The 18,464-nt window shown below is 44.7% G+C and overlaps 1 protein-coding gene across 8 annotated transcripts in view; it reads right to left on the reverse strand.

Annotated features, from left to right (window-relative positions):
* RNF216 (ring finger protein 216) overlaps positions 1-18,464 on the reverse strand; it is a 171,770-nt gene that overhangs the window by 74,578 nt on the left and 78,728 nt on the right. The window contains exon 14 of one of the 8 annotated variants that reach the window (XM_027125706.1): positions 622-1,176. The exons of the other annotated variants lie outside the window; for them this stretch is intronic. Coding sequence (XP_026981507.1) covers positions 1,003-1,176 — 174 coding nt within the window. The 3' untranslated portion in view covers positions 622-1,002. Of the gene's footprint in view, positions 1-621; positions 1,177-18,464 lie in introns of those variants that run through there. 8 annotated transcript variants of the gene reach the window in all.

An 18,464-nucleotide genomic window follows, 5' to 3' on the forward strand; every position in this document is an offset into this window, starting at 1 on the left:
TCTCCTGCCACATTAACACAGTCCTGTCCGGCTCATACCACCAGCGCACAAAGAGCTCGCTTTCAAAGGGGTTGTTCTGCCATGATAAGAGTTTTGGATGTTTCAAAGTTCCGACAGAAACGCACCCTCTTCTCTAACCCTGTGCACAGACAGTGAGACTGGGGTGACCGATGTGATGTTAAGAGCACCTCCCCTTCCACCAACAGGGTCTCTGCTGGGTCGGCTTATGGTGAAGATCCACCTCTACCCTCAACAAACAGCACAGACACCGAGCAATTTTGCCTGACAGCAGTATTTTATTGTTATGACACCATCTTGTGACCCACTTTACTCCCTGCTCCTTACTTCTCGGTTATAAGCAGTAATTAGTAATGTCAGTGTTCTGGCTGGATTGCTCCAGGCCCATTAATAATGCAAGAGCAGGAACAGGATGAATGCATAAATGTGCAACAGAGGTTTCAAGGTTAAAAGCAGTAATGGGGAGAGCTGGGGGGAGGCAGGCGGTGTTGGCAGAAGAGGAAAGCGTGTGTGTGTGTGGTGTGTGTGTATGGTGTGTGTAAGAGAGAGAGAGTGAGTGAGAGAGAGAGAGAGAGAGAGAGAGAGAGAGAGGGAGAGAAGCAGGGAGGGTGTGGGGGAGAGAGGTGATGGGGAGTTTTAAATTTATTTTTTACAACGTCCAGCTTCCCTTTAGGGGCAGTATGTACGGCGAAGCACTTCTCAGTGTCCTTCATCAAGCTGAGTATAGTTTCTCCTCTCCTCTGGAGTGGACACATGCCTCTGGCCACCTGGTGGGGAGGGCGTCAGTGCTAAGTCTCAGGCACTGAAGAGTTACCAGTATATGAAATTGAGGTCAGAGGAAACTATGCCAGTATCTTTCAAACACCTTTCTGGTGTTTTAAATGACTTATAAAAGGCAATGCCTGCTTGTTCAGCAAAACTGGTACCTTCTCACTTAAGCTTTTACAGGAAAGTCAAGACAAGTGATGCAGAACAGGTCCCGGTCTAGCAGCCAGGTACTCCTTCAGTGCAAGAGACAGAAGACGATGTTGTTGCAACTGCTTCCCCATCTCTGCAAATCTCCATCCCACCCTGTTTCCAAGGGGGGATTTCAAAAGGTACGATATCCAACATTCCTAAACAGATCTTTGTATTAGAACCGAATGACAGCAAACAAGCCTGCAAATTAGGAGAGGGAGAGGATGAGCATGGCTATCTGAAAAACTTTTGCTTAGGAGATGGGGGAGGGGGCCCTGAAGCAAGGTGGACAGCCATCTGTGACTCCTGAGCTGTTTACAGCTACATTACCTTCTAAGCAGACACAACCTTTCACTTGTCCCTCACATACCAAAAGTGAACTGCTTTACATACTAGGAAAGTAACAACTTTCTCTGCTGGTTTCACAACCAAAACCAGACATTTTAAAAGCCGGTGATAGCAATGCTTGGGTGAATCAGAACCCATCCTTACTTGTTAGTCAGAAATAGTCTCTGTGGGAAAAGGAAGCAGCTGGAAGCAGCCTTGAATCATAGTTACTGAAAGCTGTATCTATTCCCACGGGGCTCTGACTTCTGTGCCAAGGTTTTCTCACTGGCAGCATACGGTTCTGTGTGCTAGAGATGGGGCTCCTGCAGAAAGGCCAGCGAGAAGAAAGGCAGAGCTGCCAGAGTTCCAGCTCTTTCCACTGGCCACAAAATTGCATCACGTCACCTACAACCTGAGGCAAAGCACTCCTTTTGAGGGTGGTGAAGTCAGCCCTCACAGGGATCCAGGAGAAAGGTTTATGGGTTTGAAAATATACAAGCATGTTTTTAAAATCACATGTCTATCATTCTTTTCAAGTTCCCTAAAAACAAATAAAATAAAATCCTTTTGTTTTAAAAGTTCAGAGATGACTGGGTTGATGAAAATGGGTGCAGTTATTTTTTAATTGGAAAAGTAGTACACGCACAGTACTCCCCCTCTCCCGCCTTACCCTCAGAGTAAGCCTCCCCCAAAGCAATTCCCTGTAACCAATTTCTTACTTATCCTTCCACACAGATTTTATTTACATGTTGGCACCCATCTCCTCCTCCTCCCATGTGAGACCCAGATATAAGCATACAATACCCACTGTTCTACACCTTGTTTTATTTTAATTTTTTTACTTAATACGTCTTGGTGATAGCTCCAGATTGGCACAACTGGACCCATGTCATTCTCTTTAATGCTATGGTGTACCGGTTCACAAGTCAAATCTGTTCTGTTGCCTCTCTTTGTAAATATAATCTTAACTGGATCACAGCCACGTTCATTTGTTCACATATTGTCTACGGTTGCTTGCAAGCTACAAAGGCAAAGCTGAGCAGCTCTGACAGATTTATATGGTCCAAAAAGACTAAAATATTTACTATCTTGCCCTTTACAAAAAAGTTTGCCAACCCCTGGTGTATGCCATTGTATGAATGTCCATATGTAATCTGTTCCCTGTTGATGAACATTCAAGTGGAAAATGGGTATCCTTAAGAATAAAATTAAACTGTAAACGCTGAGAGGCACTAAGGATGAGGATGAAAGAGCAGGAACTAGCTGGAGGAAGCTGGCATGAAGAAGCAGGCATAAAGAGGGAACTGCAGGGCAAGCTACAGCCTCCCAAAGTGTTACTTCCTTTTTTTAGAGGAAGTAAGAGGCAAACTGTAGGTCTTTTGATAAAAGGAAATTCCCCTTTGCTGTATCAAAGCTACTCCCTGTGTTTGTGTTTTTCTAAGTTAGGCAAGGCTGCCTGAAGCATACTCTGACCAAATTAGGAAGCAAGCAGGCTGATGTCTCTAAGCTGGTCACCACATGGCCAGGACGCCCAGGCATGCATACACAGAGTGATGGATGGGGAAGGAGAGACTCAATCCAAGAAAGAAATGCTATTTGCTTGAGAAATTAGCCTTATGAAAATTACACTTAATAAGAATTAGTAATTGTTCTTGAAGATGAAATTCACTTCCTGCTTCTGACAAAAAAACCAGGGCTTCCAAGGTTCTACAAGGGAAGAATGTGTGAGGGGCACAGTGGAGATGAATTCTTCGGGGCATTTTTCTGTTTACTCCAAGGGCAGTGAAGATCTTGCGAAGTACCAAGGAAAAACATACCAATTAGCTCTCTGATAGATTAATAAGATATTCAGTTTTACACTACTGAGAAATAAAGAACTTAGAAAGGTCATACTAAAAAAGAATTGTATAAATTTCTATTTGAAGACTGACTACTCAACTGCTTTATCTGCTGGAAGGATAACGTTTTAAACTAGTCTTACACTTTCCAACAAGGTTGAGGTATGCGATACTGAATCAATCATTCACACTGAGCTTGTTTCTGCCATCTCTACTCAGTGATATTCTTTTTCAGGAATGACTTCTGAGTTAACTTTTGATTCTGAGCCAATGAGCTCAGAATCTACTCCGACCACCAGCACTATCTGGGTAATAAAATTTAACCTTGAAAATCCTTGCTTTCCTCCCAAATTTCCAGATCAGCAAGATTCCTGGACATGATTTTTATTCCCTTAGGAATGTGCTCAGTTCAGTTCCAGTATTCGCTTTGAAATCAGACATGCAGTTAGAGTTAAGGTAAGTTTAAATGACAAAGCAAATCTCAGTTCTTCTTTTTTTTTTTTGCGGTACGCGAGCCTCTCACTGTTGTGGCCTCTCCCGTTGCGGAGCACAGGCTCCAGATGTGCAGGCTCAGCAGCCATGGCTCACGGGCCCAGCCGCTCCGCGGCACGTGGGATCTTCCCGGACCGGGGCACGAACCCGTGTCCCCTGCATTGGCAGGCGGACTCTCAACCACTGCGCCACCAGGGAAGCCCGCAGTTCTTCTTTATAGGAAAATCTTCAAGGGAGCCAGGCAAAAAGATGTGGGCACTGCTCTTGGCTCAATCTGAGAACCTGCTCTCTCCAGCGCAGCAGCTGCTCCCCACAGAGAAGGCAGAGGCCCAGAGCAGCAATCTGCACGGGTGGCCATGGACTGGCGTGGGGCTCCTGTTGAAACAGCATTTTCTGTGCTGTAGCTCAATTTGTGTTGAGTTGGTATCCTGGTTCCTTTGCCAGGCTGCATGGGGCAGGAAATTCGCAGCCCCTCTCTCCAAAGTGCTCTATATGTTGTCAAAATTGCTAAGTGTTTGCTTTCTACCTATTCCTTTATTGACTTTGCACATTTATTTACAATCACCTAAAGGACCCACGGATTTTACAGGTAACACTATAAAGAACAGCTATTTTTTGAAACCCTGGTTGAACCCATCAATTAAGAACTGTATTTCTATTAGTCAAGACTTCTGTGACTCACCTTTAACTGAGTCAAACTGTACACTAATGGACCACTGAGGACATACACAGGTTAGAGAGCTATCCCTGAACCCGAAGTTCATATATAACCAAAAGACGAAAGTGTGATAGTTTCCTCAAGCTGCGTGAACCTGGCACTTAACCCCTTCCTTCGTCTGCACAGTGAAGATGTATGGGCTGTACGAGTCCCCTCTACTCCCTTTATAAATCCAGCACCTACAAGTACAAATGGAGAGAACCAAATGCCAGTAACATAGAACCATCTGGGCAGGCTCAGTGCAGTTCCCCCTAACAAGGTTTGAACTACACACTTGTGTCCCACTAGACGAGCGTGAGCTGTCGATGGTACCCAGGTAGATGGGAGGCCTTCCTTGCCCTGCTTTCTCCAACTGAGGCTGCTGCTTGGCAGCCTGGCCGAAGCAGCGATGTGGGCTCGGCGAACGTGCCGCTGTACCTACTGCGATGCGTCCCTCTCCCCAGCTTGTCTTCTGCTTTCTTACTGCAGTGCAGAAGGCACCACGGCTCTACACAAGCTCTGTTGCCCTTTTATGGTAGAAAAATGAATTGCCTGCCCAGCAGTGGAGCGGAGAGAGATGACAGAACGGAAAGTTGTCATTTGTTGTGGTTTTGGCAGCAAGAGAGTGTTCTCCCCTCAGCCACCCTTGGATGGACAGTGCACGCCAGGCATTCAGAGAGGGAAAAGCAAAAGCCCAGCCAAACTGTTCCCCGATGCATTCTTCCTTTGCCTGGGCGGCAAAGGGACGTGTTTATTTATGAACAGTATCAAGCCTCATTCTTGTGAAAATGTACCTTTTAAAAAACAAGCCATAAAAAGGCTGTTTGTTCTCTGCTGAAAGATTTAAGCAGAGGTGTCCCAGAAAACATGGTTCCAATCAGATCGCATCCAAGGAACAGACTTCACTTCCTTGCGTAATGAGGATGTAGGACTGGAGCTGGGCAGGGAGGTGACCTCACTCTGAAGGAGGGGCTGTGGCTTTTACTGCAGCCCAGCGCAACCTTGGTCCCTGCCTCCCATATGGCTCAGAGGGACAGGAGAGTAGCCACAAACCCCAGATAAATGCAACTCCTGGGAAAACACACCAATATCCAAGTCCCTGTGGTAATAAACAGCAGTTGGTACCACAAGGCCTTAAACGGTTTGCACTTCTGTCAGGAGGCCCACAGAAAAAAAGCAGGCCTCCCAGCAGCTGGGAAAGCATGCTGTTAAAAGGAAAATTTAGCAAATCTCTGTATGCACATCGGACTTAGGGAAATTAAGCCATCTGAGTGAGAAATTAAGCTTAATCCAACATGCTTTCAGCTGGAAAACAAGCCTTTTAAAATGTGTGGGGAAAAAACTTTGATGGTTACGTGGTTTCTTCCATGTTTAAAAAGCACCCAAGGACTAAAAAAGCCAAACATACTGGTACGGAACTGTACCCAAGCAGCAGCTATTAAAGGATGTGCCCAGTGTCTCATTTTTGGGCTCCCTCCACACTACACTCCCTACACCCACAGGGGCTGTGCTCCGGGACAGCCCCGCAGGAGGAAGGAGCCTCCTGGACACCCGTGCCCAGGCTGTGTCCACCACTGGCCCTGGGCTGGCGCCTCCACCATCGCTCCTGATGGCTGCTGCCCCTCCGCTGCAGCCCCCCATCAGCCCTCAGAAGACTGTGTTTCTTCAGGACAATCCAACCCCATCAAGGCCTTCTGGAGAAGGAAAAAAATCACAGCAAGTACCTGAGGCACTACATAAACGGGCTTTGGGACCGGAGGGTTTGTTAACTGAGGACCACAGGAGCACCGTGTGATCCTAGGTCTCGCGGCACCAGACCCGTTACGATAACTAAACTGGCAAGACTCCCAGCCCCCCTAACATTCTGTATCTCATCTCTCCCCAACTCCCATTCCTCTTTCACGGCTCTACAAGGTCCACCCTCCTTGCACTTTGATCACATTGTCCCAACATCAGGCCTGCAAATAGCTCCCTGGAGTGTCCAGAATTAGATCCACTGTCTTTACTCTGCTTTGCAAAGCCTTCTTCAATCTGGGCTCTATTTATCTTCCTAGTGCCATTTTCTCCTGCTCTGTCACACTTGTCTACTGGCTGACCACTCATGCAGTTTTGCTCGTGTCAGAGCACCAGTCCCCCATCACCGCCCGTTAAGTCCCAGTCAGGCCAAGAGCCTGCTCTCTCAGGGAGCATTTCCTGGCCGCTCTTCTGACTCCCTAGAGCAGTCACCATCACCATCTCACTATTCAACTGTCTTCACAGGAGCTGGCCTCCCCTGCCAAGAACTTAGGTTATGGCTGTGGCTGCCCCTTTTGCATTTCTTCAGGCACGGGAGCGCTCAGTAAGTATCTGAATGACCAGATTCCAACCAAGCAGTGATGTCCCGCCTGTCTTGGCACAAGTCTAGGCTGAAGGAGCGGCTCACAAACATGTTCAGAGAAGAAGGAAGTAACATCGGGGAGGATAAGGGGCAAGACCCTCGTCGGCTGCTTCTGCATGATGGCTGGACAAAGCTTTTTAGGAAGGACTGAGTCCAGAGCTCCAGAGAGGGAAGGACTTGCACAGCAGGCACAGCCATAGAATGAAGGGTTTAGGGGCAAGGGTGCCACCTGGAGAAAAGATCCAAGCCAGGAGAAATAAAGTTAGGTCAGAGTGGGCGCTGGCCTTGGGGGAGAAAAGAAGGGTTTTAAGGGAGGCAAGAGGGCCTTGGAAGAAACAGGGCTGTGGTCACAGGACAGGGAGCTACAGAGATTTTTAGCAGCAAAACGTGACAGAAGAGGGGAGGGGAAGGCAAAAGGACAAGCCGCTGTCAAAGACAAGAGAAGAAAAAAATTGCGATCTGTTTCACTCTCTTTGGGCTAGAATCTGGATCAGCTTCTAGGGAGCTTTTGAAACTTAAAATGCTTTCCATATATATGCTTCTGATGGGAAATAAAACTGAAAAGTGCTTTTATGAGGCTTTAGGGATTTGATCTGAGAAATTCTCTTAGCCTACTTCTCTTTGAAAACCAAATGCCAATGCCAGTTTGAAAGCCCTCAGTATTCTAGAAATCAGAGACTCTGAACTGGAAGGACACTCGAAAGGTCATCTGGTCTCCCTCCCGGCCTCGAGGCTAGACTGCATGTTGCCAGTCGTCCTAGAGGAAGGAGAATCTGTCGAGGGCTGTACGTGAGCCTCTGCGCAGGGCCCCAGGCTCCTGGAACCTGTTTAACTGGTTACATTATAGTCTAGTGATCCATCTTGGATTCCTGATGGGCAGCTGAAGTCTGTTTTCTCAGGGAAGTTGGAAAACATCAGGTCACCACCACTTGTATGGAAGAATCTTGTACCAATAGAGAAACTACACACATGCAGCCTTCCCTTCTCCAGGATGACTAGCCCTTTAATCTTCTCAGAAATAGCTGCTGACATTTTCCTGTTATGTTACAGATTTTCTTCATCTCTTAAAACAGTGACTACACCATGAAACAGAATATTCGAGTGAAGGGTCTCGCCAGTTTCCAAGAGTGAGGTGCCCTCAAAGTAGTAAAGCGAAGTAGGTCAGAGCACAGACACAGAGAAGTCACACACATCTAGATTTCTGTTTTTTAAATTAACTTATTATGAAAAAATTTAAATATATGCAAAAGTAGGTAATATAATGAACCTCATGTACCTGTCACTCATGTTTAATAATTATCAGATCAGAGCCAATCCTGGCTTCTCTAAACCCTACCTGCTCTCCCGTCCTCCCTCTTCCAGTATAATTTCGAAGCAAATCCCAGACTACACATCATTTCATTTGTAAGCATTTCAGTTTGTATCTCCAAAAGACAAGGACTCTTAAAAAACCAACGATCATACCAAAATCACACCTAAAAACACACAAACAATGGTAAGTAAGAAAACCTTGGATTTGATTCAGGGTTGTCACCCTGATGTTGTCACCTGCTAGCTGCGTGACTTTGAGTGGACAAGGAGTAGAAAGCCCCTAAAAGCCGGCAAGAGCGCTGCTGGCAGGTACTGTGACTTCCGCCGGGTGTAACTATGATGCTAAACTCCCACCTCAAGGAACTCTGACTAGATTGGCTCTGACTTTCTGGCAGAGCAGCACACTAGCTTTTGGTCGTGCTCCTCAAGCCAACCTCAGCGGACTGCACTTGGTTTCTCAGCACTGCTCTGAGTTACCAAGGTGATTCTGAGTCCACCTTCTCAAGAGACATTAGCATGTAATGCAGACGCAGAGCACAAAAGCTGCCATTTGGCTTCAAGTGAGACAGCAAGGCTGACTCCTTAACCTGTTATACTGGAGATGAAGGGCAGTGGGTGCTGTAGGTCTGGGTGGTCGGTCTCACTTGGAGCGGTACACTGGCCACAGATACACACACTCGTTTCTAACTGTGGCCTGGGAGAAGGTCATGTGGCCTTTGGGAACCACAGAGATGACAGAGGCCCTTCTCATTCTCTGTTTGACTCAGGGAGGACACTGGGGAGTAAAAGACCATTTACATTTCTCAGCTACCACACAGCAATCGCAAAATGACCTCGAATTCAACAGTAAACACAAGAAATTCCATCCAGTGGCAGCTTTAGCCTAGGCTTCACTCTGATTTTGCCTGAACATTCCTCTCTGCTACCGCTTCCCTTGCCTGCATTCCTCCTCCCTGACACAGACACCCAGGGGGATACAGGGTGTTTCTGAGCTTGTGTTATTACCATAGCAACAATTTTTCTTCTACCTGGAAGGCTGGAAGCCCTGCAGTGCTCTGTGCTGAGAATGCAAAGAGGGGACACTATTGCTTTGCTCTCCAACATACATGCACCACACACAGACACACACACATGCACGCACACACAACACACACTCCTTCCTCAAGGATATCACGATGAGGATCGCTAAAACAAATTAAGATGCTGACACCTAGTAACACACTTAGTGAAAGACAAAAAGGAGGCAAATGACTCTATAAAAATATATTCTGTAGATTATCAATTCTTGAGGGATTTTTAATGTGAGATTTCTAAAGATTTTGAATCAAAATGCATCTCTCCTTTGATGAGGCCACAGGCACAGGAAAATGCATTATTTTAGCAAAACGTCTAAAGGCACTCAACAATATGTGGTTTCCAGAAAGAGAGGCACTCAAAGCTTCTGATCCCCGTATGGTTTGTGAACAGGGTTAGGCCGCTATGAGTCTGATAAGCAATGGCTAATGGTGGCCATAAAAACCATGAAAAAGGGTCAGAGTTCCTATTTTAACAAAGTGCCCATACAAACCTATTAATCCACAGAATCTTTTTCTTCAAGCACCACAGACAGTATATCTTAGTAGAGACCAAAACAACAGAAGACAGACAAGGAGGTGTGTCCATTTGCTAAGAGGACAGCAAAAGGTGGGCAGCCCCAACCCCCAGGGCTGCCTGCTGCACTGCACATGCGGGTGACGGTCAAGACTCCAAGGTCAGCACCCTGCTAGGAAGACAATTACCAACGAATCATGGAGACGAACCAACACTTTTAAAAATATTCCCTTTGTGACTAATTCTGAGTTCTCCAGCAAAATGTACTATCAGTTTTGTTTCTAGGTCCTTCCTACACTCATCTCTTTGAATATCATTCCCTGAGATGCCAATCCTTCTGGATAGGGGTTAAAAAAAATCAAGGAGAAACCTGAAAGGAGGGGACACAGCAGTGGTGCAGACCAAGCAACTGAGAGCAAACCCACGAGCAGCCTGCTTTAAGACACAGCTCTCCCCAGGGCAGAACAGGGTTCTCTCTCAACTTGAACACTGTGGGCTGAACTGAGAGTGGTTATTTCTGACAGAACATATTGGTCAGCAAAAAATTTAGCTTCAAAAATCTATCCCCTTTCCATTGTGGCATGCTAGTAAGAAATGAAATTTTCTGAGTACATGATTTGAAAATTTAAGGTAAGTGAGGAGTCCTCTTTTGGTCCCCTGATGGGACTTCACATCTGCCCACTTTAGGGGAACTCTGTGCTCTTGTGGTAAAAGATTTTACAAACCTGGGAGAGGTTCCTCCTTTCTAGGAATTCCTGTCCTCACCTGAGCCTGCACTGCACCTGTACACACTGTCGGCATCAGTCTCTGCCTTCCTTGTACGGACAGCGGCTGTTTACTGAGGAAGTGCTGGGCAGTGGGGTAAGCACTTCAGCTACATCACGGCATTTAACACCCCCCACCCAACCCCCCTGGTGTAGATTTACTGAGATAAAACTGACAAGCCATTTACTTTTCACAAAGGCTCCAGGACATAGGTGTAATTGTTCTCCTTTTATAGATAAAGAAAATGTGGCTGAGGGAGATGACGTTTTTACCCTAGGTCACAAAGCCAAGAAGAGGAAGAGCTGGAATTAAAACATGAGCAGGTTTAACAACAAAATCCCTGTCTTATCCACTATGCCAGACTGTCTCCTTAGCTGCATCATAAGCAACAGCATGGATTTCTTTGATATTTACAGCCTCATGGCACCCAGCACAGGGCTGGACCCAGAGCAGTGCATCCATGAATATTTCTCATGTAACTGTATTCAAGAAGAACTCTCAAAACAGAGAACTTACTAATAAAGCCCAGCAAAAAAAGTACTTGTCCCAAGCAATGCTGCTGGAGAAAGGCAAAGCCTCTTCATTCTACAGAGAACAGGAAGTTCTGTGATTTGTCTCCTAGAAGGTGGCAACATTTTAACCCTTTAAAGCAGCTTCATTAAGAAGCACCAGAATGTTCTCTGGGGGCAAGACAGAGCAATGCCCATTTCCTGAGGGTGAGGGAAGTCGGCGAAAACCCGAGGCCCAGGCTGCTGCTCTGCCCTCAGGCCCCAAGTCCATACTGACAGCTGTGTCTGGACCACCTTGGCTCTGAAATGCACTCCACCATCTGCTGAAAAGTCAGCAGTCAACCTCTGAGAGCTTCAAGGGGAGAAATCTGAGGGGCTGTGCCAGCCTCCAAGAGGAAGCAGGCATAGCGGCACTGCTTGTGCCCGCTTACCAGTCCCCTAAGCTAGGAGGTATCATGGGTTCAGTTCCAGACCGTGGCAAAAAAGCAAATATGCTGTAAAGGGAGTCACATGAATTTTTTGATTTCTCAGTGCATATAAAAGTTACGCTGACAGGGCTTCCCTGGTGGTGCAGTGGTTGAAAGTCCGCCTGCCGATGCAGGGGACACGGGTTCGTGCCCCGGTCCGGGAAGATCCCACATGCCGCGGAGCGGCTGGGCCCGTGAGCCATGGCCGCTGAGCCTGCGCATCCGGAGCCTGTGCTCCTCAACGGGAGAGGCCACAACGGTGAGAGGCTCACGTACCACACACACACACACACACAAAAAAAGTTATGCTGACACTATACTGTACAATGTACTATTAAGTGTACAATGGCATTATGTCTACAAAATGCATATAACCTTAATTACAACTTTTTTTTTTTTTTTTTTTTTGCAGTACGCGGGCCTCTCACCGTTGTGGCCTCTCTCGCTGCAGAGCAGAGGCTCCGGACGAACAGGCTCAGTGGCCATGGCTCACGGGCCCAGCCGCTCCGTGGCATGTGGGATCCTCCCGGACCGGGGCACGAACCCGTGTCCCCTGCATCAGCAGGCGGACTCTCAACCACTGCGCCACCAGGGAAGCCCCTTAATTAAAAACTGCTTTATTGGTGAAGAATGCTAACCATCACTTGAGTCTTCAGCGAGTCATAATCTTTTTGCAATAGTAACATCAAAGATCACTGATCACCATAACAAATAATAATGAAACAGTTTGAAACACTGCAAGAATTACCAAAATGTGCCACAGAGACACAAAGTGAGCAAATGCTGTTGGAAAAACAGCAACAACAGACTTGCTCAATGCAGGGTAGACATAAACCTTCCATTTGTAAAAAAAAAAAAAAAAAAAAGATGCAGTATCTGTGAAGTGCAATAAAATGAGGTATGCCTGTACAAAAATAAAAACTATTTCTGTACAGTTGAGGGGAAGCAAAAATAAATGTTTTATTCATACTGGCATTTCAGTTTAATGCATGCATATTTTTACCTTTCCCTATTTTGGGTGGATATCTATCTCCCTTTTAAGTAACGACTGCAAACAACAGCAGAGATGGTATTTATTTGACTTTTATTAGGGAAGGCAGGGTGGGAAGAGGTAAGCAATATTTGCCTTTTTTTGCTTTTATTCTTCTTGGAAACACACAAACACACACCCCTAACTGGAAGACCTAGCTTCTCAAACACAATGTTTGATGGTTAGATGTCAAGTAAGGAAGTGTGTGTAGTTATCAACCAAAATCTGTCAAGGACTGAGAAGCCTATGATGAACAGACTCACTACGCTGTTTACTATGGAGAATTTTAAAAAGTGGAAAAAAAATATTAAGACAAAAACAGAGTTAAATCCTGAAACCTCGCTGCTACAGTGCCAGCTCTACTCAGTGCTTGTTGGGAGGACGGCTCACAGAGATGGCCTTTCGGATCCACTCTGGACTGTTTGGGGGCGGTAGGGAGGCCCCCCTTTGGGTTCTCAGCTCCACCATTTTACCTCAGTGTCCACTTCACAGGGTGGCCATGGGGACCTCCAGGAGCCTAAGGTCCTGCAAGGCACCCTTCCTGACACACCTGCACACCACTGCAGCCTGAGGTCTTAAGCTGTTCAGCCAGAGCCCTCGGGCTCGGAAAGGAGTGACTCACCTTGAGAGAAGCAGGGGCAGCTGAAATGCCTGAGAAGGAATTCCCACACCACCCCACTTCTTTTCTGGACTTGCATTATGCAGCATGGACTTCCACGCCAGTAAAGGAGCCCTCATTTGGGGACTTAAAAATCCTTTTGTTACCCAGACATTTGGTTCTTCTCAACGTTACTTCCTGAATAAAGGTCCTTCCTGATAATGAAAACAAGAGGCTCAAGCTTCATTCATATCTAGATAAATGTAAAGGCCTGTGCTCAGCACACGAGTCAGCTGACTGGCTGGGCCTCAAATTATAGTGCTGCTAATAAGTGCCAACCGTCCACTGTCACAGCTGGAGCTGCCCTGGCACTGACAGCTGGTCTAGGCTCATTTACATTCTCTTCACGCAGCCATTGAGCTACTTTAGGCGGCTGCAGATGCCTGTTTTTAGCAACAAACTGGTTCACTGCAGATGTGAATTTTGGTTATATTTTACTGCTGCAGAGTCAATAACACTGAATGCTACCAAGGATAGGATGGTGCCTGGGAAGCATAAAAAAGATGAGTAGAGAAGAAAGCTGGCAGGTGGGAAAGATACATAAAAACAAATATAAGTGACACTGGGAAAAGATGAGCGGTTACACAGTCACTTCACGTTCTCCCCTAAAAGACACCAAACTAGGCATTCTTCACAGCTACTGTGATTACAGTCTTACCACCCGATGGTCTCCCTAACAGCACTTGCTTCGTGAGTATTCTTAAAGCTCCACCTTGTGGTCCTGGTTACCCTTCGGGAAAGCTCTACTTACATATCTCTGAGTTTATGGAGCAAAGTTATGGTTCTAGACAGTAAGAAAGAGACCCAACAGGGAAGCTTCTGACCCTAAAAGATATTCCAGAAGTATCACTTTCAAATCTCTTTTTAATCTAACACCCTGCAGTCCCACACCAAACCCATCCAATCCACTCCTAAAAGCAGCACATTGAAAGCAAACTGATGAATCCTTTATCAGAGAGCACACAGGACGCCGAGAGGGCCTTGACAAAGGCATTTCATCATATCAATGTAACAAAGACTCTCCCCCCATTTCATCAAAGATACAGTGTCTTACTAACTCTTCAGGGATTTCAGGGGAATGATTCCAGGCATTCAAGCCCTTCTCCAGATAATGCATTAATATAAATGCCTCATCTCAGAGTGACAAGTTCCCGGAAACGTAACTGGAGTTTAGATTACTGGCAGTGACACGGCAATAAGGAAGCAGAAGCCCTTAGTCTCACAAGGGCCCAAATTAGCTTGTGGCTCATTTCTTGAAGATGAGGAATCCTCAAGGATTAACAGTTGGTTTAGCCATGTAGCTGAAGAGAAAGAATGTCATAAGGAGAATGTGTACAAGTGAAAAAGGTAAAAGCATATGTCCTAAAAACAATGACTCTTTGATGTTAAACTCTGAATGCAAAGAGTGGTTTGCTTTGGTACTAAACCTAAAAGAATTCTGTCAATTCTGCTTACAGGACAGTGTTTTGCAGACACACATGCTTTTGAAATGCCCAAGAGAAAACCTTTCTTCATGGAGTGTTAGTGCCACCTTGTGGCGAATCTTTCCATAGCTCCTAATAAGGATCAAACGTTTTACTTTTAAGTTCTCCCTTCTTTTCAAAGGACAGCTGGGAACTTCTCAGTAACCGTTAACCGGCTGTCACTGCCTCAGGTCCCATGAGACAGTTTTCCCTTTATTTCTCACAGTGGGCCAAACACTGCAGATCTTACCCTAATGGTAGAAAGCAAGTCTAGAACATGAATGCTATTGTCCGCAAGTGAGGGTCAGGTTCTGAAGCACACTGTGATCTATAACACTTTATGATGCATTCCCTTCACTGTAAAACACTACTAAGGGACATAAAAAAATGTGAATCACTGGAAAGACTTATTTTGAACTTTGATAGCAGGACTCAACATTTTAAAGGTAATACTTTCCTTATAAACTCACCTATAAATTTGATGAGACTCTAATGCAAATGCTGCCAGCATCCTTAGGTGCCAGCATTCTCTAACTCCTGTGACCTAACTCCTAGAGGGCCTCACCCCAACCCCCAACCCCCCTGAGTTCCCTGCATTCTGCCCTCTGCCTTCCCCCAGGACTCCCGCCTTTCAATGCTTCTTATTCCTGACTCCAAAATCTTTCTGCAACCCATCTCTCTCCTGCGTTCCTAACCCTAGTCATGTCCCAAATAATCACTGAGCACCTGATATGTGCCAGGCACTGGGGAAAAGTACGCTTACTGAATACGAACACCTCCACCCTCAAAACTCAACATCTGCAAAACAGAGTTGATCTTCTCTCCTGGAACCTTTTTCTCTTCTATTTCCAATTTTGTGTGAATAGCATCATCACCCACTTAGTGGCTCAAACCAGAAAAGTGAGTCATCTGGGCTTCTCCCCACCCCCACAGTCAAAAATCTCTTTCTAATCCTATCTCCCTACTATCTTTCCTTTTCTCCACCCCTATTGTCACTTGTGGTTCTCATGATCTGTACCAGTCAGAATGTGCTCGGTTATGCTGTTGGAACAAACTCAAATTTCAGTAGCTCAAAACAAACTTACTTCTACATGTCTATCTTGGCAGAAGGAAAAGAGACAGTGAACCACATGCTCTCTATCTTTTTTAAATTGTGGTAAGAAACACATAACACGAAATCTACCCTATTAATGCATTTTAAGTGTACAGTTCAGTACTGTTACCTATGTGTGCACTGATGTGCAGCAGAGCTCTAGAACTTCTGCATCCTGTGTGACTGAAATTCTACACCCATTGCACAGCAACTCCCCAGTTCTGCTCCCCTGGCAACCACAATTCTACTTTCCGCTTCTATGACTGACTACTTCAGATACGCCTTGTCAGTGGAATCATACTGCATTTGCCTTTTTGTGACTGGCTTATCTCACTTAGTATAATGCCCTCAAGGTTCATCCATGTCGTAGAATCTCCTTCTTTTTAAATACTGAATAATATTCCATTATATGGATGGACCATATTTTCTTTATCTACTGGATATTTAGGCTGTTTCCATATCTTGATTATAAATAATAATGCAATGAACATGGTAGCACAAATACTTCTTCAAGATCCTATCTTCAATTCCTTTGGATAAAAATCCAGAAGTGGGATTGCTAGATTGTATAGTAGTTTTATTTTAAATTTTTTGAGGACACTTCATACCATTCTCAATAGCAGCTGTACCATTTTATGTTCCCACCAACATCCTGTAATGGTTTCAATTTCTCCATATCCTTGCTGACACTTGTTATTTTTTGCTTTTTTTTTTTTTTGATAGTGGTCACCCTAATAGACATGAGGTGATACCTCACTGTGGTTTTGATTTGCATTTCTCTGATGATTAGTTAAATAGAGCGCCTTTTCATATACTTGTTAGCCATTTGTATGTCTTCTTCACAGAAATGCTTAGTCAGGACCTTTGCCCATATTTGTTTTTTGTGTTGTTGCTGTTTGTTACTGAGTTGTAGAAATTCCTTATACATTATGGATATTAATGCCTTATCAGATAAGTAGGTTGCAAATACTTTCTCCCATTCCAAAGGGCTGCCTTTTCACTCTGTTGATTGTTTCCTTTGCTGCCCAGAAGCTTTTTAGTTTGATGCATTCCTATTTGTCTATTTTTGTTTTTGTTGTCTGTGCTTTTAGTGTCAGATTCAGGAAATTACTGCCAAGACTAACGTTAGGAAAAATTCCCCCTATGTTTTCTTTTAGGAATTTTATAAGTTTCAGGTCATTTGTTTAAGTCTTTAATCCATTTTGAGTTGATTTTTGTACATGGTATAAGATAATGTCTAATTTCATTTTTTTTACATGTGGTTATCCAGTTTTCCCAGCAACACTTGTTGAAGAGACTATCCTACTGTGTAGTCCTGGCACCCTTGGCTATATATGCATGGATTTATTTCTGGACTCTCTATTCTGTTTCACTGGTCTCTATGCCTGTCTTTATGCCAGTAACATACTGTTTGGATCACTGTGGCTTTGCAACATGCTTTGAAGTGTGGAAGTGTGAGGTCCCCAGCTTTGTTCTTCCTCAAGGTTGTTCTGGCTACTGGGGTTCCACATGAATTTTAGGATTGTTTTTTCTGTTTCTATAAAAAATGCCATTGGGATTTTTATAGTGAATGTACTGAATCTGTAGATGGCTTTGGATAGTATGACATTTTAATAACCAATCCATGCACATGGATGTCTTTCCACATACTTGTATCTCCTTTAATTTCCTTCAACAGTGTTTTGCGGTTTTCAGTGCATAAGTCTTTCACCTCCTTGGTTAAGTTTATTCCTAAGTACTTTATTCTTTTTGATTCTATTATAAATGGAACTGTTTTCTTAATTTCCTTTTTGGATTGTTTGTTGTTAACATATAAAAACTCAACTGATTTCTGTATGTTGATTTTGTATCCAGCAACCTTGCTGAATTTGTTAGTTCTAACAGGTTTTTTTTAAAAAAAATAACTTATTTAATTTATTTATTTTTGGCTGCGTTGGGTCTTCATTGTCGCGCAGGGCCTTTTCTAGCTGCGGTGAGCAGAGGCTACTCTTCGTTGCAGTGCATGGGCTTCTCACTGCAGTGGCTTCTCCTGTTGCGGAGCACGGGCTCTAGGAGTGCGGGCTTCAGTAGTTCTGGCTCGTGGGCTCTAGAGCACAGGCTCAGCAGTTGTGGCACATGGGCTTAGTTGCTCCACGATTATGTGGGATCTTCCTGGACCAGGGATCGAACCCGTGACCCCTACACTGGCAGGAGGATTCTTAACCACCGTGCCACCAGGGAAGTCCCTTTTCCGATTTGAATGCCTTTTATTTCTTTTACTCTCTTATTGCTCCAGCTAGGACTTCCAGTACTAATGTTGAACAGAAGTGGCAAAAGTGATCCTTGACTTTTTCCTGATCTTAGTGGAGAAGTTTTAGTTTTTCACCAATGGCTGTAGGCTTTTCATACATGGCCTTTACTATGCTGAGGTAATTTCCTTCTACTCCTAGTTTGTTGAGTGTTTTTTATTATGAAAGGGTGTTGAATTTTGTCAAATGATTTTTCTGCATCAACTGAGATGATATAATTATCCTTCCGTTAATGTGGTCTATCACACTGATTGATTTTTGTAGAACCATCCTTCATTCCAGGGATAAATCCCACTTGGTCATGGTGTATAATCCTTTTAATGTGCTGTTGAATTTGGTTTGCTAGCATTTTGTTTAGGAGTTTTGCATCTACATTTGTCAGGAACGTTGGCCTGTAGTTCTCCTGTGGTATCTCTGTCTGGCATTGGTAGTAGGGTGATGCTGGCCTTATAACATGTATACTTGAAAGGAATGTATACTCTGCTCCTGTTGGGTGGAATGTTTTGTGTATCTGTTACGTCCATTTGGTTTATAGTGTTGCTCAAGTCCTTTGTTTCCTTACTGATTTTTTTTTTTTTTTTTTA

This window comes from Aethalodelphis obliquidens, unplaced genomic scaffold, assembly GCF_003676395.1.
Source record: "Aethalodelphis obliquidens isolate GAN/ISIS:26980383/991018 unplaced genomic scaffold, ASM367639v1 scaffold30, whole genome shotgun sequence".
NCBI classification, from domain to species: domain Eukaryota; kingdom Metazoa; phylum Chordata; class Mammalia; order Artiodactyla; family Delphinidae; genus Aethalodelphis; species Aethalodelphis obliquidens.